Genomic DNA, 26,631 nt, shown 5'->3' on the forward strand with positions numbered 1-26,631 from the left:
TTAACATTTTAATATTTTATATTTTTTTAAAACCACCAACAATCTTTTTTTGTTTTGTTTTGGTAACTGTACAGGAAATTGCTCATCACAAACTAAGTAATAAATAGAGAAAACCACTGACAGAACAACTTCCATGGGAATGCTTCTCATCTACAGCAAGAGGATGTCGTCGTTTCTTTTTTTAAAAAAAGAGAAAGAAGAAGGTATTACAGCTAAGAAACCTAGACTAAAAAAATGTTGAATATCATTTACAAAATAGAACTTCCTAAAATTTAAAAACCCATTGCAATTTTTGTTTTTAAGGGAAGGGGAGTAATCATATTATTTACAAATGCTTATTGAACTGTTTAAACACTTTATTTTCCCACCCCACCCCAGATGAAATCAGATGCTGGAAAAGTTAAGCCTCACCCCACATTTCTCATCTAGTTAAAATTTATCCTGCGTTAACTATTTCATGTTGTACAGGATATAAAAGATTGAGCACTGAAAGGAATTTTGGTGCTATCCAAAATACCAAAGAATCAAACAAAATTCACTGAGGCAATATATATACACCCACAGGTCAGTAGTAGACTATTTTTGTTCACATCCAGAAGGTCCCAGATTCAAATCCTGGGTGTCCAGGGATAGGAAAGATTTCAAATTCTCCCAGAAGGCCTAGTTATTAGCCATTTGCCCTGATTAGCAAATCACACACAAAGCTTATGCGGAGCTTTAACTAGGCCTGGTCTTTATTGTTCTGATCTGTTTGTGGGGATGGTTACGAGACATGGAGCAGAAATCCCGATTTGCTTGCGGGGGTTTTGCATTAAATCATTTTCACCCCTCCAGTGCACTTTCCTAACTACAAAAATAATAATCTGTTTTTGTAAAATGCAGAGATGAGCTAGGATGAGGAAGCAGAGCAGCAGCAACAGCCATAATTATTAATAATAATAATAATTTACAAACCGCTTAATCACAAATGTCTCTAAGCGGTGTACCAAAAAACCCTCGATGAACGTAAAAATCAGAAGTCAGTTAAAACTCTCCTGGAATTTTTATTTTAAAAAAAGTTTTTGGGACGTTCAAGAGGGAGGGGACCTGTCTGACATCAACTGGAAAAAAGTTCCATAAAACTGGGCCATTACATTACAGAACGCATGGCTTTTCCTAGGTTGTCGGGAACAAACTAGGTGAGGTCCTATGGGATTTACGGCAGAGGCAGTGCCGTACGTTTAAGCTGTTTGCTTTCTATAGGTGAATCTGCTACCCACCTCCTTGACTTTATGTTTGGGGAAGTCCCATGAAGCTAGATCTCAGTCTAGCCAGAAAGGGAGATGTCCTTCTCTCTGTGATGGACACGGCATCCCCTTAAGTAGAGCAGGCTCAAGTGTGGATGGAAAGGGAGTTGTTCCCAAGCTTTCTCCACAACCAGAGGGACTAGAAACTTGCCTTTGTGTAAGAGGAGATCCTGGGAACATTACCAAGCACCATCAACATATCTTCCTCTGCTACCCGTATGCAAGCTTTTAAAATATTAATCAGCTGTCACCTGATTAAAGAAATTCTAGACAATGTGTTTTTGTCAACAAATTGATTTGTTGACCAAATTTCAGTAGTTCTGAAGCAAAAAAGCACACCTAGCTTTTTAGGTGATGTTCATGTGTCAGTTGGGTACAACAGTTGGGTAAACTGTTTGCTATTATTGTTATTATAATTGTTGTTGTTATTGGTTTCTATTCCAATTATTGGTTTGTTTGTTGCTTGTATAGGATATTTTGGTTTTTTAAAAGGTTTGAATGTTGTGTTTTTATACATGTTTTTATACATGTTGTAAGCCGCCCAGAGTGGCTGGGGAAACCCAGCCAGAGGGGTGGGATATAAATTTAAAAATCATGATTTATTATTATCATCTGAGAAGAGACATTCCCTCTTCCAGTGTGTAAGGGGGGGGGGGAAGAGATGCCTCTTCTAAGATACCCATTGTTCTCTGCAGCTTTTATAATTCATTGAATTAAAAGTATTTTTTTAAAATACTAGAGCACTTTTTTTTAGTTTATCAAAAGTTGTTTTTTTAAAAAAATATCTATTGAGCTACCTGATTAATTACTTCTGACTAGACATGCATAGGCATGTGAAGTGAGCAATACTGTCTGCAATGGGAGGGTCAGAGGTTAATGAGGAGTCCCAAAAGCAGAAACGGGGGGGGGGGGGGAAAGGTTTCAGATGCCTGATGTTGGTATACTCTCACCATAAATCACAGAGCATGGGAAAAGAAGAAGAAGCGGAGCCGGCCCTACCATGAGACAGAATGCAGCAGCTGACTCAGGCAGCCAGTGCTAAGGGGTGGGGAGTAGATAAAGCCGCAGGTGTTTTTAGGGCTGTCCTGCAGGCTGAGCCTGCCGCTCTCAAGCGCAGGGGAGCCAGTCGCCAGTGTCGAAGCAAGATTTGACTGCTGGTCTGCTTGGCTTTTGTACGTGGAAATTGGACGAGAGGCACCAGCTTCTCCTTTGTCCTCAGGTGGCAAAATGTCTTGAACTGGCTCTGAAAACAACGAAACAATCAAAAAAACCCAAACCAGAGTGCTGGCTTGCTGGTGTCGACTTGAGCTTGCACTACACTTCAGGCAGGAGGGAACGGGCTGCAATAAAACCTCTTGATGATCAGGGATAAGGAGCATGTGCTTAAGTCAATGGTGCTGGAATTGCTCGCTTCCATTAGGAAAAAGGATGGACCAAACTATGAGCTGATGCTTGCCCCTGTTTCTGCTAACCCAGTCTGCCGTCGTCGTTAAAAGATCATTTGAGAAAAGAGAAAGCAACCTGGCTTCTAAAAACTTCTTGAAAACTTTTGCCTCTGCCGTGGCAGCTCTAACACGCCCGATGAAAACTCCAACAACCTCTGATCTTCTGGTGTTGCTTCCAGTCTCAGTCTGCTTCCAGGAGAGAGGTTCCAAATGCCACCCCAGTTGTCGCGAGGGTTTCATGAGCTGACAAGTCACTGAGTCCAGGCCAAGAATCCGAAGGAATGACACGTCCAAGGCCCGGGCGTGTGAAACGAAGGCTGTACACGAGTTCCTAACATCCGCAAGGATCTGCCTCGTTGCCGGATGAGGGCGTTTCCGAAAACAGCGCAGAAAAACAAAGCAATGCTACAGTACGTGCAATGCTGGCGAGGCGAAGAACGCCTCCTCTTAAAGAAAGAAGAAGGGGGGAGAGGGGGAGAGGAGAAGCAGCCAGGGGTCTCAATGTCAAGCTTGGACAGAAGAGGTTGTCCCAGGATGCTCTGCAAAGGAAGGACGGAGATTCTTTCACAAGACCTGGAACTTCCAGGAGCTCTGATCTTTGTAATCCAAGCAGTCGGTGGCGTTGAAGTTGAGCTTCCAGGAGGCGGCCTGGTCCTTGTAGTCTAGGCAATCCACGGAGCTGAACCCCAGGCCGGCCGTGCCGTAGCCCTGGCTGGAGAGGGAGGCTGGCGACTGGCTCAGGTGGCTGCCCATGGTTGGGGTGGTGATGGGGCTCAGCGCAGCCCCTGGCGCGGAGAGCTGCGGGTGCATGGGAGACAGGTAGGAACTGCAGTCAAGGCCGCTGAAGTAGGAGGTAGAACCGGCGTAGGTCTGCGTGTAGCCGGGAGCCTGCGTGTAAGTCATGGGGTAAGCAGTGGAGCGCTGCATGCAGGGGGTGGTGGAGGAGGAAAGGGGGTCCGGGATTGGGGAGATAGAAGCCGGGCTCCAGATGGAGACAGTGGCGCTCGCGCTGGAGCTGGGCGTCACCGAGGTGCCAGCCGGCGGAGGGCTGTACTGCCCGTTGGTGCTGGTCTCAGAGCTGGTCTCCCGGGCCGGAGAGGTCTTCTTCTTGGCAGGCCGGGCCTTGGCTTGCCCGCTGCTCTGCTGCTGCTGCTGGCGGCATTTGGCTCGGCGGTTCTTGAACCACACCTGCGGGGAAGGAAGGCGAGAAAGGATGAGCTTCGAGGGGAAGGCTTGGGGAGGAACCAAAAGGAAGGGTCGGTGTTTCCCCGGGAACTGTTTCAACGGAACACGAGGCGGAGGATTCAGAAGTTCATAGGAGGAGCCCAACCTGGTAACTTTGGAGAAGTTTATAAACGCGAGAAACGGTTCCAGGAAATTGGGTGTGGGGAGCTTGTTTTTGGCCTTGTTTTTGCTGGCACTGTTGGGGCTGATGGGAGTTGTCATTTGGCAACATCCGGAGGGCCAAATGTCAACACCTTTGGCACATCCTGTCTGTGTTTCAATTTAATAATAATAATAATTATTATTATTATTATTATTATTTATACCCCGCCCTCCCTGGCCAGAGCCGGGCTCAGGGCGGCTAACACCAGTAACATTACAATATAAACATAATAGGAGGAAAAAACAAAACAACCCCCCCCCCCAATTTAAAATACAGGTTAAAATGCAATTTAAAATGCAGCCTCATTTTAAAAGTCAAAACCATAAGGGGAGGAAGGGTCAGACTGAGTCCAAACCAAAGGCCAGGCGGAACAGCTCTGTCTTGCAGGCCCTGTGGAAAGATGTCAAGTCCCGCAGGGCCCTAGTCTCTTGTGACAGAGCGTTCCACCAAGTCGGGGCCAGTACTGAAAAGGCCCTGGCCCTAGTTGAGACCAATCTAACCACCTTGCGACTTGGGACCTCCAAGGTGTTGTCATTTGTGGACCTTAAGGTCCATCCGCAGGGCATACCAGGAGAGGCGGTCCTGTAGGTATGTGGGTCCTAGGCTGCATTTATAAGGTTCCTCTGCTATAACAGGAAGTTTCCTGCGACCCAATAATGGAATTTTATAATATAGGGCTGCCGGATGTCTGGAATTTCCAATTTTTGGGAGATTTTGCAGGAGAAAAAGCTCAACCACTTTTGTGTCCGGATTTTTTCCACTTCTTGAAACATGGCAACCCTATGTAATAAGACGGCTGCTTCAACCTTCCATCCCCACTCCCTGACTTGGGATAATGCGCAGGCACCTATGCGAGTGGAGCATGTTAAAGCAAACTAGGATGGGAGTTTGCTCCTGGCCTCTGTTTTCTTTGCAAAGTACCTGAGCAGCATTACGAGGAAAGATGGCGGCCAGGATACAAATATGGCCAGACTGTGGCAGAGATTTGAGTGCAGTGTGCCTCAGCGGAAAGGGAGGTCTCAGAGGCTTAGTGGCCTATTGTAGGATGGCCTCCTGAGGGAGAAATGCCTAATAGGATGTGACAGGAACAATGTGTGCTCCCACCAGAGGGCACTCTGCATGCACACAAAACCACACACCGACTCCTAAAAATCATGGGACACCAAAAAATAAAAAAATAAAAAGAACAGAAAATAAAGAAAAAAGAAGAAGAAAAATCATGGGACCTTTTTTGAACACATCCACACCACACATTGAAAGCACCCTCACTTTAAGAGTCATGGCTTCTCCCAAAGAAAGATGGGAACTGTAGTTTAAGGCTCCTTGGACCAACACTCCAAACAAACTACAGTTCCCAGGATTCTTTGCACAGACAGCCCATGACGCTTTCGATAGACTGAGTGTTTTAAATGAGTAGCTGGAGACTCTTAATCTCAGAGTTCAAGGCCCACACTGGGCAAAAGATTTCTGCATGGAAGGGGGTTGGACTATATGTCCATCGGGGTCCCTTACAATTCTACGATACTATGAAATGCATGGGGTTGAATCCTTGTAGTTGTACTCAGGGTAGACCTATTGAAATGGAACATGGCCATTCATGCCAATAGGTCTACTCTGAGCGTATATGAGGACCTCTGCCTACATGAGCACTCAGGTTTCTTTTTACAAACCACTCCAGCTTTCCAATTCATAGCCATTAATATTTTTGCAGCTACCTTGGCATACAATAATATTTCTCTCGCATTTTTTGGTATGTCTGGGCCTAATATCCCCAGGAGGAAAGCCTCCAGTTTTTTTTAATGAAGAATACCTTGATCATTAAAGGGACACGGGTGGCGCTGTGGGTTAAACCACAGAGCCTAGGATTTGCCAATCGGAAGGTCGGCGGTTCGAATCCTCGCGACAGGGTGAGCTCCCGTTGCTCGGTCCCAGCTCCTGCCCACCTAGCAGTTCGAAAGCACATCAAAGTGCAAGTAGATAAATAGGTACCACTCCGGTGGGAAGGTAAATGGCATTTCCGTGCGCTGCTCTGGTTCGCCAGAAGCGGCTTAGTCATGCTGGCCACATGACGCGGAAGCTGTACACCGGCTCCCTTGGCCAATAAAGCGAGATGAGCGCCGCAACCCCAGAGTCGGTCACGGCTGGACCTAATGGTCAGGGGTCCCTTTACCTTTACCATTATTTTGAGCTCATCATAAATTACATCCCAAAATTCCTTTACTTTCTTACAGGTCCCCTTTGGCCACCCACAATGCCGGCACATAAGTGCAACTGAGAGCATGTGCGCACTGCCAGGGTCTTCAGAGAGCAAGATACCTTGCTCCCAGGCTGCTCCCGGTTCGAGTCTCCCGGCCCCTGCGCCTGTCTCGGCCTGCTGCCCTTCGCCCCCTCCCCAGCGGACCCCCACCTGAACTCTGGATTCAGGAAGATTGATTTTCAGAGCCACTTCCTCGCGCATGAAGATGTCTGGGTAGCGGGTCTTGGCGAAGAGAGCCTCCAAGATATCCAGCTGGGCTCGCGTGAAGGTGGTGCGCTCGCGCCTCTGTTTCCGCGGGGTGGCTAAAAAAATAAGAGGAGAGATCTGGATTCAGGGAAAGATAGGTATTTCATCATGAGACCCTCTTCATACATGTGGGTCAGTTCAGTTCATTCTCTGCATTTAAAGAACAACAGCAAGAATGTTACAGTGGTACCTCAGGTTAAGTACTTAATTCGTTCCGGAGGTCCGTACTTAACCTGAAACTGTTCTTAACCTGAAGCACCACTTTAGCTAATGGGGCCTCCTGCTGCCGCCGCACCGCCGAAGCACAATTTCTGTTCTCATCCTGAAGCAAAGTTCTTAACCTGAAGCACTATTTCTGGGTTAGCGGAGTCTGTAACCTGAAGCGTATGTAACCTGAGGTACCACTGTATTTTAAAAAATAACAGCAATAACCACGACGACGATAAGGTGCACAACTCTATGTGCCTTTAAACTGATTTGTAAAAATGTTACATGGAAAAAATACAAGAGACATTACACATACTTCTGTAAAACAAGAAAATCTTTAATAAAAAAATAAAATTAAAATAAAACCTCTATGTGCCTTTGACAGTGCTCTGGAGGCTGCAGCTGGTACAGATTGTGGCTGCTAAGTTCTGGAGGAGCACCGGAAACTAGGAGCATATCTCGCACGTCCTAAAAGAGCCACGCTTGACTGTCTGTTTGCTGTCGGGCCCAATTCAAGGTGCTGGGTTTTTAAAGGAAGGCCTCTACCATTATTTGCCAGCCTGCACCTTAAGCTCTACAAGGTAGGCCCTGCTTGTAGATCTTATGGCGCAACTCAGAGCAGGGCCCCCCTGTTATGGCACCCTGTCTGTGGGACTCCCTCCCACTGGAAGTACGGTTGTCCCCAATGCTAGCAGTCTTTCGGCATCCTTTGTGCCTATGGAGGTGGCTGATTTATAGGACCAGTGTCTCTGCTTCATGACAGCTCTTTTTAAGAATACTTTTATTTGTGCCTTTTCAGTAGCAAATACTCATAAACTGTCTAACTCAAAAGAACCCTCTGTTCCCCCTTCCTCCTACCCATTCATTCCATGTGTGTCTAGCATTCACATATAGGTAAGTTATTTAAGGTTATAGAACTACAGAAGGGACCCTGCGGGTCATCTAGCCCAACCCGCAGCAATTCAGGGATCTTTTGCCCAAGCCCACGACCCTGAGATGAAGAGCGTGGTGTTCTACCAACTGTAAGAATATCAATTTCTAAATGCAAACTTTAATTTTTAAATGTAAACATTACTTCACTGGAACACAAAAGCCCACATTGTCTCACCTGATACAGCAAATTTGCTGCCATCGCGGGAGTTCCAAACGAGAGACTTAGCTCTTTCTCTATACGAAGCATGCATTCCACCACCGAGTGGTGGGTCTGGGAGAATGTCCAAAAGACATCCTCTGAGCCCACAGAGGAACCTCCCTTTGGAAAAGAGGGAATTGTTCTGTTCCCAGTGTCTCCCCATAGATCAGCTGAGGAATGGTTACAAGAAGCCAGTGTTCAGAGGAGGGGCTGAAGCTGAGAGATGGTGAAAGAAGAAATTTGAACTTGGCAGCTCCCAAGCTTAGCCACTCCACTAAAAGGGCCTGGGGAAATAATAATAATAATAATAATAATAATAATAATAATAATAATAATAATATACCCTGCCCATCTGGCTGGGTTTCCCCAGCCACTCTGGGCAGCTTCCAACAAAAGAATAAAATACAGTAAATGGAGTCCTAGCTTCCTGGGACGCTGAGATGCCCTAGTCTCACACACTACCAACCCAGCCTTTCTCAACCTGGGATCTCCAGATTTTGATGGACTACAACTCCCATTATCTCTAGCCAGCAGGTCAGGGATGATGGGAGTTGTAGTCCAACAACATCTGGAAATGTTGAGAAAGGCTGCTCTAACCACCACACCACCCTGGCTCCAAGGAGCTTAATAATAATAATAATAATAATAATAATAATAATAATAATAATAATAATAATAAAATAATAATAATAAAAAATATCCCGCCCTCCCCAGCTAAAGCTGGGCTCAGAGTGGCTAACAACAGTAAAAATAGCACAATTTACATAAAACCAGTCAATTAATTGAAATACATTCTAAAATCAATTCATTCTAAAATCAATCTCCCTCTCCCCCCATTTTATCTAGATGTGGGGTATATTATTACTGTATTATTATTATTATTATTATTATTATTATTATTATCATCATCATCATCATCATCATCAAAGCAACCATGTGCTTGGGGTGGCAGGCCTAAAGTTAGCCAGAGAGCCTGGTGGCTCAGGGGGGGCTTTGAAGTGGGGTCTCCCCAGTCCTGGTCAAACACTATAACCACTACACGACACTGCCTCTCTTCAGGGAAATCCTGCCGACCATTGCAGGATCTTCTGACGGAGGAATTCCTGATGAGCATCTAAGCCACTTCCCCTCCACCGCCTTTCCCAACACTGAGTCCCCAGAGGTGGCTGCATCACAATTCCTGCCATCCCCTTGACCATTCTGGCTGGGGATGAGGGGAGTCCAGCAAGAGCTGGAGACCCCAGGCTGCGAAGGGAGGCTGCAGGGATTTCCAGGGACTGGGCAGCTCAAAAGCACCATTTTGCCAAACTGGAAGAAGGAGCTGGGCTTCTTCTCAGGGATACTTTGCACTTATTTGGGAAGCTTTTAATGTTTGATGTATTACAGTATTTTAATTTTTTTTGGAAGCCACCCAGAGTGGCTGGGGAAGCCCAGCCAGATGGGCGGGGTATAAATTATTATTATTATTATTATTATTATTATTATTATTATTATTATTTAGAAGTTGTTTATTTTAAAGCTATTGTGACATTTCATACTGGATCAGATTGTTACTATTAATGTTTTATTATAATTTTTATGTGCGTTGGAAGCCCCCAGAGTGGCTGGGGCAACCCAACCAGATGGGCAAGGTAATAATAATAATAATAATAGTAATAATAATATAATAATAATAATAATTGCTATTATTACTGTAGCACAGTAGGTCTTGCTGTTAACTATTTGAGCCCACCCAGGGACAAATGTGGGCAGGGGGTTGGACTAGATGACTCTGGGGGTCCCTTCCACCTCTACAATTCTCCGATTCTGTACACAGCAGCTGGCTTGCACGAAAGCTCCACCAGCAATTGCTGAGAGAAACAGCCGGCGAAGGGCGTCCCAGAATAAGCTGCTTGGAGGTGGTTGGGTTGATTGTTTTTTTTTTATTAAAAAAGCAATGTATGCATTTTGATAGTAAATAAATTAAATACCAAGGTGGGGAGAAAAGGTGGAAAGCCACTATTAATATTATTATTATTTTATGTGCCACACATCTGACTGGGTTGTCCCAGCCACTCTGGGCGGCTCTCAACAGAATATTAAAAACACAATAAAATACCAAACATTAACAACTTCCCTATACTGTCTTCGGATTGGTCTACCCTGAGTAGCTGGATGTCATCCTGTATATTTCCCATGATGCATTTACCATGACAAGTGGTCACCTGACCTGACAGCTCCCTTCCACCCAGGCTAAGCTTATTTGGGGTAGAGATTTTCCGCTTCCGAAATCACAAAATGCTGTTATCTCTTGCTATCTCTTATCTTGATTAGATATAGTTGTTCTCCCTCTTATCACTTCATTCCCCCTGATGAGATAAAGCTGTTTACTTCACATCGAAATCACCGATTTCCAAACTTTACGCCTTTTCTTTCTTTTTAACCCAAAGTGATATTGGTTGCCAAGGAAGCGGATGACCCAATGGAAAACCCTTTGCGGTCTTTGGAAGGGGAAATTGCAGCCCTCTGGGTTCTTCACAGAATCACAGAATTTGTAAGAGCTGGAAGGGACCCAAAGGTCATCTAGATCTCAACCCTTGTTGGACTACAACTCCCATCAGCCATGGCCAGTGAAGATGGGACTTATAGTCCAACAACATCTGGAGAGCCACAGGCCCACCCCTTCCAATTCCAGTGTCTATTGAGAAGAAGGGATGTAAAATACAATAAAATTGAATAGGTGATCATCCCATTTTCAGCTGGGCAGATGTGGCCTTGGGCACTCAAAGCCTATGGCTTTACATCTCAGATTTTCAGTAAATCCGTTAGGTGGCCTGGGGCAAATATGGAAATGGACCTCCCAGGGTTGTGAATACACCTGACTTTCATTTAAATAACTCCCTTTCTTTGGCAAGGACCACAGCTCAGAGGTAGAGCATCTCATTTCTATGAAGGTTCCAGGTTCAGTCCCTGACATTAGCAGGGAGGGCTGGGGAACCCTAGAGCATGGGTAGGCAAATTAAGGCCCGGGGGCCAGATCCGGCCCAATCGCGTTCTAAATCCGGCCCGTGGACAGTCCGGGAATCAGCATGTTTTTACATGAGTAGAATGTGTCCTTTTATTCTTTTTATTTTTATTTTTATTAATAATAATAATAATAATAATAATAATAATAATAATAATAATAATAATCTATTATTTATTTTTTATACCCCGCCCATCTGGCTGGGTTTCCCCAGCCCCTCTGGGCGACTTCCAACAGAACACTGCATCTCTGGGTTATTTGTGGGGCATAGGAATTCGTTCATTTCCCCCCCAAAATATAGTCTGGCCCCCCACAAGGTCTGAGGGGTGGTGGACTGGCCCCCTGCTGAAAAGGTTTGCTGACCCCTGCCCTAGAGAAAGGCTGCCTGTCAGTGTAGGGCAGTACTGACCTCTGAACTAGATCAGGGGTCAGCAACCCAAGGCCCGGGGGCCGGATCCAGCCCAATCGCCTTCTCAATCCGGCCCAAGGACGGTCTGGGAATCAGCATGTTTTTACACAAGTAGAATGTGTCCTTTTATTTAAAATGCATCTCTGGATTATTTGCGGGGCATAGGAATTTGTTCATATTTTTTTCATCATATAGTCCGGCCCACCACATGGTCTGAGGGACAGTGGACCGGCCCACGGCTGAAAAAGGTTGCTGACCACTAACCTAGATGGACCCCAATATATGTTCTCCTCCTCCACCCTCCCTATAGTAAGATTTTGTCTAGTTTCCTGCTGCTGAGGTCCCTTTGCAATCAATTTAATTCTCAAGATGAGCAGGGTATTTCTCCCCCTCCTGGCACAGACATCTAATTACTGCAGGATTTTTTCCCCCTCCGCATAGAAGACTGTACCAAATTGGTTCCTGCCCATTGTGATCACCAGTGTGTCTACATGAATTGGCTGATTTAAAGGGATCTCTTCCTAGGGATCCCCCCTGCTCTTTTTTCTATTGGTTCAGATCACCCCTCAGCCCCATGGAGGAAAGGCAGGATATAAAAGGGAACAGGAGGATAAATTTCTGTTTTCAAAAAGGGCCATGGAGCAATTTTCTACCTAGAAGAGGCTTGGTCAACGGAATAAAAAAAAAAAGAATATGGACTCTCCACTAATTTAAAGCAATATTAAAGGCTAGTTAGGGAATAAATATCTGCTTCTTTCTTCGCAATTATATAAGTTTTTAAAAAGCTGACTACCCTCTACTGGAGGCAGGTCACATGACAGAAATGATGGTCTAGCTTTATTTAGGAAGGTTTCCACCACCTGGAAACAGTCTGGGATAAAAAATTATTGTGACATTAACTAGGCAATGTTGCTATGAAGTTTAGCGTCTATGACACTAAAAACAATTATGTCCTGCTATTAGTTGCTTAGATTCTTAACCTAGTCCAGAACCCCTGAACTAGGCAGGGGAAAAGGGAGTTATTGACTTAGTTCCCCTTAAGTTTCAATTATTTCAGCGTCCAAAAATGCACTTTTGGGTAATCCACAAGGAATCTGTGAACATCCAGTGGTTTGCTTGGGGTTTGTTTGCTTGGGGGGTGTGGACAGCAAACTAGGATCCAGATAACATTATGGGCTTTTATAAGAGCACCCTGAGAACTTTGAATGAAGGGCAGCAGTATTAATAATAATAATAATAATAATAATAATAATAATAATAATAATAATAATAATGACTTTACTTTGGCTGAATCCTGCCCATTGTGATCACAAGTGTGTCTGCATGAATTGGCTCATTTAAATGGATCTCTTTCTAGGGAACCTTTGGAAGGTGTAAACCACATGATGGGTTTAAAAAAATAATATGTAGCGGCCGCTACATATAAAAATCAAAATCTCAAATATATATATATATACTGAGAGGAGCAACTGATGCCTCAACAAACTGGAATGCAGAAGTCTTTCAACACATTTTCAACAAAATCTGCCCTGATGGTGGGAAGGCAATTTAAGCATCTATGAATGCAAAAAAACTGGAAATGCCATCCCAAAACTGGTGACGTTTTTGAAAACATTTTTCATTCATTTAATTTATCATGGTCTCAGTACCTGAATATGAACCTCCAAAACTATTTTTATATTTAATTGTAAAATAAATGTGTGTGTGTGTGTGTGTGTGTGTGTACACACACACACACATACTTATTTTACAATTAAATATAAAAATAGTTTATATATTTATATATATAAACTGAGGGCATTTCATCTTTAAACACATGCAATTTGATAAATAGTAGAGTAAGAACATTTATCACGATCCACAATAATATAATTCAATATTTGCACATTCGGTTTGTTTTGATCCCCAAACCAAACAGGGAGCAGTTTCTATTCTCTTTTTGCCCACATTTGGCCAACTAGCTGAATTCTCCCTCGCTACCCGATAACCCACTGGTTTCAATTCATAGAAAAAAGAAAAACCCAGTTACGTCTCTCCATCCTTTGCCTACCAAGAACCAACTCAGTGATGCCCATCGCCCAAGTTTACTCCAAAACTGAAAACTGACCCAAAAAAAGGGTGGGGGGAGGAATCTTGCAAATCCACTTACTGGGGTACCCAACGGCTGAATGTAGCAAGTCCATGCCTGGCCCAGCCAAGGTGAGGCCGTTGACTGCATAATGTGGTTGCTTGATGTAGGACATCATGCTCAGAAGGTTGGGGTCCCCAAAGATCTCGCTGGGGAGAGAGGTCTTCTGCTGGTGGTGGTGCTCCTTCGCTCTTGATTCTTTCCCGCTGGCTGGCTACGTCACCCTGGTGCTCCACTCAGCACCCAAGGGCAGCTGGAACTGCAGCCAGGAGGCAAAGACAGACAAGACCAGGAGTTTAGTGGCCGCCTCCCCAAGGAGGGAGAGGTGGGGAGGAGAGGGAGGTTGACCAATGGCAAGCGAGAGAAGACACCACACCTTTCTGGTGTCCTTCTGGGCTAACCCTCCAGAGGTGGTCCATGCAAGGAGGACTCTGACTTTCGTGCAAAGCCTAGAACCTCACTGGCAGCCAAATAAATAAACAAACGACAGGGGTTTCTGTATCCTTTGGATATGGGATGGGGTGCCTTTCTCGTCCCCACTCTGTATACTGCCTACTTCCCCCACCCCCTTTTTAATTTGAATTGCACACAGTCAGTAATGATACAGAGAAAGCTGGAGGGTTTTGGGGGGGAGAGATTGGGATTTTAGCAACTCAAAAGGGGGATCTAATGGGTACCAATAGGCCATCAGGCCCATACTTTTGAGGGTCTATTATTACCTAAATGAGCAGGTTAAGTCAACACATTAAGGACTCACAGTGGTGCCTTGGGTTTTTGGAGGGGGAAAGGATTCTGGAGGCAGGGAAGGATTCCGCACAGCTTTTGGTAGAAGTTTGGCCTCTCAAATGCAATGCTTTGCAACATACAGCCGTTCTGTTGCTCCCCTCCTCCTGAGAATAGTTTCCCCCCCCTCAAACTTCTGAGGGGTTTGTTTTTGTTTTTATGAAAAAGGAAGCACACAATTCTAAGGGAACTGAGTGTAAACATATACAAAACATTGTGCGGTGTAGCGGCTGAATGAATCTGAAAGTCCTGAGTTCAAATCCTACCTTAGCCTCATTTCATCCACTCCCCTGCCCAGTCCACTACAGCATGGTGATAATAATACTGACCTACCCTTCAGGATTATTGTAAATATGACACACACACACACACACACAGAGAGAGAGAGAGAGAGAGAGAGAGAGAGAGAGAGAGAGAGAGAGAGAGTTCCAGTTACAGATAGGTAGCCGTGTTGGTCTGCCATAGTCAAAACAAAAAAAAAATTTTCCTGCCAGTAGCACCTTAAAGACCAACTAAGTTAGTTCTTGGTATGAGCTTTCGTGTGCATGCACACTTCTTCAGATACACTGAAACAGAAGTTGCCAGATCCTTCTATATAGTGAGAAGGTGGGGAGAGAGAGAGAGAGAGAGAGAGAGAGAGAGAGAGAGAGGGAGAGAAATACACGGTGCCATGTATATGCTAAGTATTGTTATACTAATTTACCAGTCAATTTAAATTTAGGATGAAACTCTTAGCCTTCCTATTCTAGTGTGTATATGTATATTCACCTTGTTTGTGGAATGTTCTCCCCAAGGAAGCTTCATTAAATATCTTTAGGTGGCAGGCGAAGTTTCTCTATAACCAGGCCTTTGGCTGATTAACACACTATGGCCTTTTAAATGTGTTGGGGGTGGGGGATGGTATTGCTCTTGGTTTTGCTTTATTATGTATTCTGCATTCTCATTTGGTATTTTTTATGTCGTGAACCGCCCTGTGATCTTCAGACGAAAGGCAGGTACACAAATTTTTGAAAATGATCTTTAGGACTTGGTTAGGGCTTACGAGGGCGCAGCGCGAGGACTCAGCTGCGCCACAAGTAAGGATGAGCATGTGCAGAGTGCCTTTTGCTCTCACCGCATGGTAGCCCAGCACAACAGACCTACAACCCTGAAATCGGGGAGCAAAATGAAGGGCAAGCAATCCCACATTTCTCGACATGTCGCTGAGAACAAGCTAGAACAGTGCAATAAAACAACGGGCCTAATTCTTTGAAATTCTACCAACCCTCCATCAACATCCTTCTCAAATTTTCGGCTCTGGTAAAGCCAGTTTGGGGTGCAGCCTTTATCTCTAGAGAACGTTTCGTGGTATTCCCTCTCTCTGCCATTAAGAAACCTGAGGCGTGGTTTGGTGGCGGCAGAATTTGCCAACTGCACCTTAACGTCGCTTGTTTTGCTTAACCGCCAAGGTTTTATGAGAAGCGGGACCGTAAACTGTGAATGGATTAAAGGAGGGTTCCAAGGATAGATGCTGAGCCTCGCAGGAATGGGTTGCAACAAGCAGAGACACAGAGAAAACAAACTTCTCTGCCAAGTGGGACAGAAGGTGGAGTTTTTCATTTCGGTTTTTCCGTCTTCCAAAGGATACAGATGAGAGCATATGACGTGTGCAGGTTTCATGTGCTGAGGAAAGCCTGGTGCGTTTGGAAACGTGACGGAAACTGCCCTAAATCTGGGTTACCTTAGAGTAAAGAGCTATCTCTGGCTGGTAAAAAGGGAGAGGGAAGTAGACACTCAAGACCCGTAGAATCAGCAGGTCTGATTCTCAACCTGAAGGCAGTAAGCCAGTCATGGACTTTCTAGCCTTGAGTTCTTCGGTGACTGCTGATATTTCCACCTACTGCATGGATTCCCTCCCAGCCCTTCCTGGAGTTGCCACAGACTAAACCTGAGGCCTCTATCCAGGAAAAGGACGCGGGTGGCGCTGTGGGTTAAACCACAGAGCCTAGGAGTTGCCGATCAGAAGGTCGGCAGTTCGAATCTCCGCTACGGGGTGAGCTCCCGTTGCTCGGTCCCTGCTTCTGCCAACCTAGCAGTTCGAAAGCACGTCAAAGTGCAAGTAGATAAATAGGTACCACTCCGGCGGGAAGGTAAACGGCGTTTCCGTGCGCTGCTCTGGTTCGCCAGAAACGGCTTAGTCATGCTGGCCACATGACCCAGAAGCTGTACGCCGGCTCCCTCAGCCAGTAAAGCGAGATGAGCGCCACAACCCCAGAGTCGGCCACGACTGGACCTAATGGTCAGGGGTCCCTTTACCTTTACCTTTATCCAGGAAAAAGACATGGCTGGGAAAGCCACATTGTCCCCAAAGAACAGGGCAGATGACCGAACAGGACATCCTCCCCATTCATTGGTCTCTATTTTTGCAGTCCTTATCCTAGAGAAGGACTCGCTTCAACAGGAGGAAAAGGGAGAAGGGTCTCAGCAAAGGCAGGAGGAGGAGCCACAAAAGATGCTATTAAAGGCCTGTATGGGTCCCACTGTCTCACCGCCGAAATTAACAGAGGAGGCTGCAGACACACCAGGCGTTTAAAGCACATCCCTCACAAATAAGAATCCCGGGAACTGTGGTTTGTTAAGGGTGCCGTATCTCTGCCAGGGTAAACTACTATTCCCAGAATTTGGGATGCTGTGTGCGCAGCCAGAGTCCCTGGCTGCCTGTGAAATCCTAAACTGGGTAGCCAGATACCCCCTAAGCTGAAAAACCCGCTGGTGCCAACTGAGTAGCAAGAGTGCCCAGTTGCAGGGCCGAGAGACCCAGGTTCAAGTCACGGTTTCAATGGACAGGCAGAAGTAGCGTTGAGGGCGTCGCTCTTGGTCGTTCACAGCTTCCTGCATTTGAGAAACAGGGATAGTTGGGAACCTGGAATACCACTCTCTCAGTGGGAGAAGGGAAATAACGGACATAATTAAAGTCCGGCGCCCTGATCTTGCAGTGGCTAAGGAGATGCCTCTGGGAAAGCCTTATTTCCCATGATTTTTGCTCAGTCAGTAGAGCATGAGACTCTTAATCTCAAGGTTGTGGGTTCGAGCCCCACGCTGGGCAAAAGATTCCTACATTGCAGGGGGTTGGACTAGATGACCCTCGTGGGTCCCTTTCTACGTTCCTTTGCCTAATCCTCTTTTAAAGCCGTTCAGGCTGTCTGCCATCGCTGGCTGCTTCCTGTGGGAGGCAGTTCCGCAGGTTAGTTACGCGTTGCGTGCAGAACTACAGCTTTTATACTTTTCTCTCTCCTTCTGCTTTTAACACAGCGAATCAGAAAGACAGACAGAAGGCGGGAGGGGGAATCATCGGCATCAGCGGAAGTCTGGTCTGCAGCTGGATCCACGGAGGTTTAGGTGCAACCTAGATTTCTCTGGGATGCATTTCCGGAATTGGGAAAGTCTAGCTATGGGACACACACAGTACTGGGGGAGATACAGTGACGTGAACCATTTCTCTGTCCCACCAGAAGACTCTCCCTCCCCAAGTCTCCTTTGTTCCTAAATCCATCAGGGAATCAATCACTAATGATGCTGGCAGTCTTCTTCTCTCTTTTGTTTGGCTAGCTCTCCTGCTGCTTCTTCCTTTTCCCCACCTTAAACCGCATCCCTCCAGCTTTAGATTTCCAACTCCAGAGGCAAACAATGAAGAGGTTATAGAAAAGGGAGCCCACCGCCCTTATCTCTGTTCTATCCTGTTTTCCTTTAAACCAATTCGTGGCCCATGAACCTATTGTTCAAATCATGAACCGTTATGTTGCAGGCGTTGCTGCAAATCTATTTATTGCAAACAACGTGAGGAGACTTGGCCTATTTATTTCCACCATTTATTATTCCTATGGTCCTTATTTGTAAAAACCCCTATAAAGTTATTCAAAGAAGAAGAAGAAGGGGTAGAAAAAGCAGCTCTCAAATCTATAGCAAGGCAAAGTCAAATGGCAAGTTTGCAGAGAATTCCCTCACACACAGTTATTTGTCCCTGCAAATAGCTTCCCTTCCAATTAAGAGGTGTGGGTTGACCTTGTAAACAAAGAAAGGAACTGAATGGTGACACACACACACAACTACACACCTACACAAAAAGTGACAGACAGGCACTTATATGCTTTTCAACACCTTAGATTAGATATCTAGAGAAGGAAGACTAAGGATGGTTTGGGGGCAAAACGTGTTTTCCTATCTGATCAGAGGCTTTCACTTAAAGAGGAAAAAATATTTCTAAATTTTGACAGTCAAGAAGATGCTATAAGTCATGTTACCTCATGACTTATCAACACCCCAACTGCCTTTTTTGCACTTGAATGAAACTGGTCTACATCTATTATTATTGTTTTAATTATTATTTTTAAATTTTCTGTGCCGCTCTTCATTCGAAGATCGCAGGGCGGTTTACCGTATAAAAACACAAAAATACATGCCATAGTGACAAACAATAACACCTCTCCATGGTTATTCTTCACTATCATTTCTTAAATTTATCCAGTTATTATTCTCCGGTTTTTGAAATCTACTCCAAATAATTTCCCCGGGGGAATTTGAACAGCTAGAAACAGGTGTAAATTTATTGGTTGCAAAGCACATACCCAGATAATAATAATAATATAATAATTTTTTATCTATACCCCGGCCAGAGCCGGGTTCAGGGCGGCTAACACCAATAAAATTTCAGTAAAAACATAATAACAATTTAAAAAGATGGGAAAGGTTTGTAAAAAACTGGAAAAGTCGAATGGTTAACAGAGGCGGATATTGAGTTTTGATTATGTTGGATCAATAGCAAGCTCTCCACAGAACCTTCATTTCTATTGTCTGAACAAATACCCTGCTCTGACCACAAGGTGCCTGAAATTTGGCCTCATACCGCAGTAACAGAATTCATTAAGAGGTACAGACAAAAAGATGTCTTTAGCATTGCTTTTAAAAAATGCCCCTTTGACGTTTAATTAAGCAATGTGTTCTCCATTCAAAAAAGCTGGCCTGGAGTAGGAAACAGCTAGATTCCTTGATAATTTTAAAGGGATATTTTCCTCTTCCAAAACACCCAATATGATGATGTTGTTGTTGTTGTTGTTGTTGTTGTTGTTGTTGTTGTTGTTGTTGTTGTTGTTGTTTTGTGGCACAACACATTCTAAGTCTGAAATCCTATGCCCACTTACCTGGGACTCGGGAGTAAGTTTTACTGAACTCAGACTTCTTAGCAAGCAGACATAGGAGGAACAGGCTGCGTGGCCCAATTTGCTCGTGTTTAATTCATTTATATTTTCCATCAAGTTAACATCCTGCCTTTCTGGTCTCAACCAGGACCGCTGGGGTGGCTAATTCACAAGAGAGCAACCTTAATACTTGATATGAGCAGGGAGACGGGCTGCTCAGGATTTTCTGGCCGCATGAGGGGTCCTCAAAGTTTCCCCCCTCTGGCTACAGCCTCTCCTGGTTTGTGGGAAGGAGACTTTAGTGGGTTCCCAAACTGTGGTCCGCAGACCACCAACGGCCTGTGAGCCTCATTCAGTCTGTCTGTGAAGAACCCTTACAATCGGAGTTCCATGGAATCCAAACTGCAATACAGCAAAGTGCAATAGAAGAAGCACTTCCCACTGGGCATGTTTAGCCTGGAGAAGAGGAGGTTAAGGGGTGATATGATAGCCATGTTCAAATATATATAGGGATGTCACATAGAGGGGGGAGAAAGGTTGTTTTCTGCTGCTCCAGAGAAGCGGACACGGAGCAATGGATCCAAACTACAAGAAAGAAGATTCCACCTAAACATTAGGAAGAACTTCCTGACAGTAAGAGCTGTTCGACAGTGGAATTTGCTGCCAAGGAGTGTGGTGGAGTCTCCTTCTTTGGAGGTCTTTAAGCAGAGGCTTGACAACCATATGTCAGGAGTGCTCTGATGGTGTTTCCTGCTTGGCAGGGGGTTGGACTCGATGGCCCTTGTGGTCTCTTCCAACTCTATGATTCTATGAAATTAAAAACCATACGGTATCTGTTTGACAGTGGAAGGTGCTGGAATCTCCTTTCCTGGAGGTTTTTTAGCAGAGGTTGGGTGACCGTCTGCCAGGGATGCTTTAGTTGTGAGTCTGGGCTAACCCACTATGTTGTTTCAAGGGCTGTGGCAGAATAATAATAATAATAATAATAATAATAATAATAATAATGTAGTGTTTTGGATACTCGAGGTGCAATAAATAAATTTCTGTTCCCTCTGCTGTTAGTGCTGTTCTCTATGCAGTTAATCGTTCTCACCCTCGCACAGGGAAAAGGAATCTGGCAAGGTTGCAGAAGCCTTTCAGACAAAGGAAAAGGTGAAGAGACACCCCAAAAAAAAACAGTCCAGTGAGGACTGTGTGCCCTCTCTGGGGCCACAGAACGCTGGAAGACAGTTTTGGGTTTGCGTTTTTAGAGAAGGGAGAGGGGAAGAGGACAGCTAGATGGGAAACGGGACAGAATGAAGTGTCGTGAGCTAAGGCACAGCCAACAAAAGCATCCCCGCGCTGCAACATTTTGTTGCAGCTCCCATCTGTTGCCGTGAATGCTCTTTGAATAAGGTTACCAGATTTTTTTTTCAATGAATCCAGGGACACTTTTCAACTTCCTACTAAATAGATGGATTTTGTCAGGGGACTGATTTGTAAATCCAGGACTGTCCCCGGGAAACAGGGACGTCTGGTAACCTTATATTTGACATTTGAGGGGTAAGGGTTGGTAGTGGGGAAAAGAAGTATCTGTGGGATTGAATGTGGGTATGTATGAATATTTTTTAAGGATTGTATGAAATGTATGTTTGTATATTCGTAACATAAAAAAAAGACGATGGTAACCTTATATTTGAATCCCTGCCAGAAACTCTATAGCTTCACACATCTATGTTGATAGCCTTGATAATCAAATAAAAAAGACTAAGGTTTTAATAATAATAATAATAATAATAATAATAATAATAATTATGCCTTCTTTATTTATTTATTTGTTTGTTGTGTTCAAGCAAAAGCCTAAAGGGGCTTGTGTTTCACATGATAGCATGGATATATATAAGACAGAGGAATTATATTTTCCCCAAAGCCTAAACACACTTACCTGGAGGGCACCCACATTGAACTCAATGGTTGTTTCACAGGTTTGCTCTGTTAAACTCTTTAGGATAGATTAATATTTATATGTGCAGGATTGCCCTGTTAAACTCCTTTAGAAAGAGCGTTGGAAAACTAGCAGAGGATTTTCCAATCTGGATAAATTAAATGCTGAATTCTTTTTCGTTATCTATGTTCCCCTTTTACTTATTTCCTTTTATTTCAGCAAGAACAGCTTAAAATGAATTTAGTTTTTTTTTAAAAAAACCCGTTAAGAAATGGTCGTTTTTTCCCCTTAAAGGCAAATTTTAACTGATTTGTTTTTTATTAGGAAAGCAACAGCAAAAAAGGAAAAAGAAAGGTCTAATATCTGTGTACAAATGCCTGAAATCCAGAAAGATATGAGCTCCTTAATGTAAGGAAACTGATAAACCTCTCTTTGGCTTAATGAAATATGCAAGTCTGAAGAGGTTTTGAGTGGGCAGATGGTGTTTTGCCCCAGATATTTTCCCATTTAAAATGTTGTCATCTCTTTGCAGTGTCTCGGATTATAGATTTATATAGCGGCAGGAAGAATGCAGTGAGAATCCTTTGAAACAAACAAACGAAAAGCTTTGGTTGCTGTTGTTGTTATTTTTATACAAATCAGATCAGGGCAATCCTTTAAAATAGTCTCTCTCTGCCACATACATTGACTAAAAAATAAAAGTAAAATCAAGTTATAAACATTTTCCTTTTAAAAAAAAATTCCACAGAGCTCCTCCACATTCATTAAATGCGTATAATTATCAGAGAAACACTGGATTTTATTTATTTGGGGTTTTTTAAAAAATAAATCTTTAAAATAATTGCAAAAAAAGCTGAAAACACGATCTACATCGACCCAAAACTTGAGGGTTCTTTTTGAAGAACAATGCAAACAACCCCTCAAGATATATTGTTAGTGCGGCCATTTTATCTAATTCTTAATTTCAAAAGTGAGATTATGCTCGTTTTAATCTGTAGGGTCTGCTTGAAATGTTGCTTTGACGGTCAGTACTTTGAAAAAAGATGATTGAAACTGAATCAACCACCTTTTACTGATCTTATGTTTATACATGCACTGTATACACTTTGAAACATTATTTAGAAAACTCCATAGGCTTTTACATCTATCTCTCTTAATGCAGCTATTGCTACCCTTCCAGCTTTGCTATAAATGTGCTTCCCAGCCGTCAAATGAGACGAAATGCCAATACTGTAACAGAAGCTGAATATACACTACGCATCTCTAGATACGACATTGATGGTTGTTAGCGGACTCTGCAGAGTAATTTGACAGAGGTCAATTCCTTCCCCCATTTATCACATAAAATATGCCAACGTTTCCCAGGTTAAATCTCATTATGTCTTGTTTTCAGAACACGGAAAAAGGGGGAAATGAAACGTGGACAACATCTTTACAGCTTAGATTACAAAACTGAAGAAAAGGCAATTATATTTAATATCTAAATGGTGCAATTAAAGAAAGCAACGCATGTAAATGTTTCATTATATTGTGTGCCACCCCTTCATCGAACATAGTGAAATTAAGTTTTGCCATTGTGGCAAATCTTCCACGGGATACACACAATGGAAAACGCAGACCTATTTGCGGCATTAGCAAGATGGCCAGGCTGTTTGCTGCAGTGGGCGACGCACGATTTCTAGAGAGGACACCCAAAAGAGGTAAAATGGTGACTTTCTAACATGGGGTTAGCTGAGCTTCCAGATCGCCTGGGATTCTTTTGACGAGGCGGCATGGGAAGAATAAAAAATTTCAGGTGGACATTGAGAATATAAATGGCCAAAGACACCTTGGCTGGATCGCAAGATAGTTGAAGGCACTCCTTGTATGGTTGGAAAATTCCTAGGTCAACTCACATCAGGGCAACACCAACCATCTCTCCCACTTAACTTCGGTTCTTACCTACATGGCCAACTAACATCCATTGAATTTCCACAATAGTGGCATAATGTCCTGCCTTCTCTCTCTCGAACACAAGCACACCAGCTTTATTTTTGGGGTGGGTTGGGGGAATCTTCCTTACCTTCTCCCGAGAGCAGTTCCAGTGCCCAGGTGTCCAGACCAGGAGCCTCCGGGTACCTCTGCAAGGAAGCATAACAGAGATTTGTTCTGGAGATGGATCAAATGAGGAAAAACCAAGGGCAGCTCCTTCTTCCCAACCCCAGGAAACCACAAAAAATAACCCCGGCTAGAAAGAGCAAAATGTGTTAAAAGGATAACCCAGAAGTGATACAGTGGGAGATCCCTATAATCTGTAATAAAAAGAGAAGCTTAACCTGAATTGAAAAGAGATTTAGAGCTGGGTAAGAGATTCTGCAGCCCAGGACTTCTCTGGGCATTTAGATCCGAAGGTTTGGGATTTTCTCCTCTTAAGCCCTGGAGAAACAAGGGGGGGGGGTCAGTGGTGGTGGCAAGAGCAGCAGCAACAGCAGTGGTGGTGGCTGGTGAGGGAGGGTTTTCTCAAAAACAATTTGGTGCGCTGTGCTGCAAGCTCCATTCTTAGATCCTGGCCCTCACATGACTGGTATTATAGGAACACTCTTGTAGATTAATAAACAAGGGAGGGATGGCTTCGTTGAGTTTTCTTTAAGGGCAGTTGAATATCCCAGGTTCCCTTTGGTGGTGTGCAGGTTTATGGGCTGGCGTGAAGGATAAAAATGATTTGCATCGGGAGATTTCGCAAGCAGATACCCAGATAGACACACAAACACACACAACCAGCACACTTCTGGGGCATGCTGCATATCAACGGGGAGCAGCCTAACAGAAAGAAGGAGAAACTGAAACAGAGAGAGTTTCTGCCTCCCAACTGACACACTTTTTTAGACATGCAACATTTTGTGACACCGTCATTCAGTTTTACTAGCAAAGTAACCCCTTTGCAGGCCCGGGAGGAGTGTTCACGCGACACACCGACACACTGCAGCCGACACACTGATGTGTCGTGAAACACAGTTTGGAAAGCTCTGTTCTGTCTTCTTGCCCAAAACCAGGAATATATGACTGATATGTTTTGGTTCAGGCACACGGGTCAAAGAGTGGGAAGATGTCAACATCAGGAAAAGGCAGTAAGGTCTTTTCCATTGCTATTTTCCCTCCTCCTCGAATTCATTTTATTTCTTCCCAACACACACACACATACATAGAGAGAGAGACCTAAAAGCAGACATTTGTGCTTTTTGCTCCAACAAATCTCTTAAACTATGGGTTAAATTTTTAAAAACAACACCAAGATTCCCAGACTCTTTCATCCTCCAGCAGAACGACCGATTGCAAAAGAGGGCAACAGGCTTCTGAATAATCAACAGGTGTGTAGAAAATTATGGCCGCTTCTTGGGTCTATGGGCTCCCTCACCCACACCTTTTCCATTTGGCCACGTAAAATCTTCTGTGGAACATGCCCCGAGCCAAGAAATGGCACCGCGGCGGTTAATGTCCCCCCCCCTTTCCACACACACCTTATCAGGTGAATGTCAGCCTGGGCGTGTAACATGACCTTATATTTCTGATATTTACTCTGATCACTCGGAGAAGGGCTCTATGTATGTGGGAAGCTTGCTTTGAATGCTGGCTTCTTTACTGGGACGATAAAAAATATATAGCTTCGCTGGGCCTCTCGTTTTCATTCCGCAGTGCCTAAGGTACTGGTGTTGAACGTAGTCTTGATTCAGGGAAGGTGAAGCATACAGGAAAGGTAGGTTTCCACCTTTCAAATTGGCCCCCTGGGCATAAAAAACTGGGGTACAGAATAAACTGGTCAGTATCGATCACCTGGGGCTCTGTGTCTGCTGGACCAGGACTGCATCCTGCAAAGCTACCAGATTGTTTGGTTTTTTTTATTGGGCTGCCCTGTTTTACTAGCCTGCATGTCTATATATAAGCATATCTGTCACCTTCCAAGTGCACATTACATGATGCTCAAGCCATCAGTTGGCAACTGTATTGCATTTGAAATCCTTTTTATACATGGAATACAGCAGAGGTTATATTTTCTGAGAATCCTCCAGAAAAACAATCTCTCAAAGGACCTGCTGATGGCATTTTACCATTGTACTGTGGAGAGTGTATTAACTTATGGTCTGTGTGTGTGGTTTGGGAGCTGCACGGTCAGGGAAAAAACACTGGGTTGTAAAGACTGCGGAGGGAATAATTGGGTGCACTCTTCCCACCTTGGATCAAATCTATGCTTCCAGGTGCCATTAGAAAGCTGCAGAGATAGCGCAGGATAGTGCGCACCCCGGAAATGATCTCTTTCAGCTTCTGCCTTCTGGAAGAAGGTACAGGGTTATAAAGACTAGGACCAGCTGCCTGAGAAACAGTTTCTATCCAAATGTGATTTTGGTTTTAAACACTGTGTAAGGTAGTCTCTATAGGAGTATATTGTATTTAATTATGGGGTATCAGAGTTTTTATGGGGGTAACCAGACGGGGATAGCTGGGATAGCAGGCTTGTTGGTTTTGAATGTCTGATGTAGATTTTTTCAATTTCGTTGTTCTGTATGGGACAATGACAATAAAGATTATCGTACTGTATTGTATCGTATCATTTATCTCTGTCTGCATACTGTATAGGGCTCTCTCTCTCTCTCTCTCTCTCTCTCTCTCTCTCTCTCTCTGTGTGTGTGTGTTTGTGTTTGTGTGTGTGTAAATATAACTGTTTAAATTTTTTATATATGAAACATTTTACGCAAGTTCTTCATGCACTGGGAAGTTCTTCATAGGAAGTGGCTCCTCAGTGAATGAAATAACAAATAAGCCCCTTGTCATGGCAGCTCTGTCTCAGAAACAAGAAACTTCCTACATTATCGTGATCCTATTTATTTCTACCCAGTCTTTCTCCCTGACGGGACTCAAGTCAGCTTACAGATAAAAACAAGAACTACCGTACTAAAACGCACACCGGGGGTGGGGGGTGGGGAGAGAATACATTAAATATATCAACTGTGTTGCATTAAGTGAAAACTCAGAAATTGGTGTGTCACATAAATACATCTACAAATAACTCCGCTTTCCCCATCCTGAAATATTAAGCTTCTAAACAACAGAAAGCTTAATGGACAGGAGGTTGCTAAGTTGACCTCGAAAGTTGCAGAAAACCAAGCAAATGGCAACGGATATTTTTTACTGAGTCAACTTAGATTTGTGTAGAGTAGGAGCAAGCGAATGGGATCTATTTTTCTTTCTCTTAGCACCCAAAGCCTAACAGCTGG

General features: G+C 44.0%; 1 protein-coding gene across 2 annotated transcripts in view; it reads right to left on the reverse strand.

Annotated features, from left to right (window-relative positions):
• The window catches only part of LOC310768924 (homeobox protein otx5), a 61,956-nt gene continuing 35,325 nt past the window's right edge, over positions 1 to 26,631 (reverse strand). For both annotated transcript variants that reach the window (XM_083627853.1, XM_083627852.1), the window contains 4 exons: positions 23,445 to 23,502; positions 13,523 to 13,760; positions 6,526 to 6,677; positions 1 to 3,919 (listed from right to left, as the gene is read on the reverse strand). In XM_083627853.1, coding sequence (XP_083483979.1) covers positions 3,296 to 3,919; positions 6,526 to 6,677; positions 13,523 to 13,619 — 873 coding nt within the window. In that variant the 5' untranslated portion in view covers positions 13,620 to 13,760; positions 23,445 to 23,502 and the 3' untranslated portion in view covers positions 1 to 3,295. The remainder of the gene's footprint in view (positions 3,920 to 6,525; positions 6,678 to 13,522; positions 13,761 to 23,444; positions 23,503 to 26,631) is intronic.

This window comes from Podarcis filfolensis (genome assembly GCF_964270895.1).
Source record: "Podarcis filfolensis genome assembly, chromosome: 8".
Classification (NCBI taxonomy): domain Eukaryota; kingdom Metazoa; phylum Chordata; class Lepidosauria; order Squamata; family Lacertidae; genus Podarcis; species Podarcis filfolensis.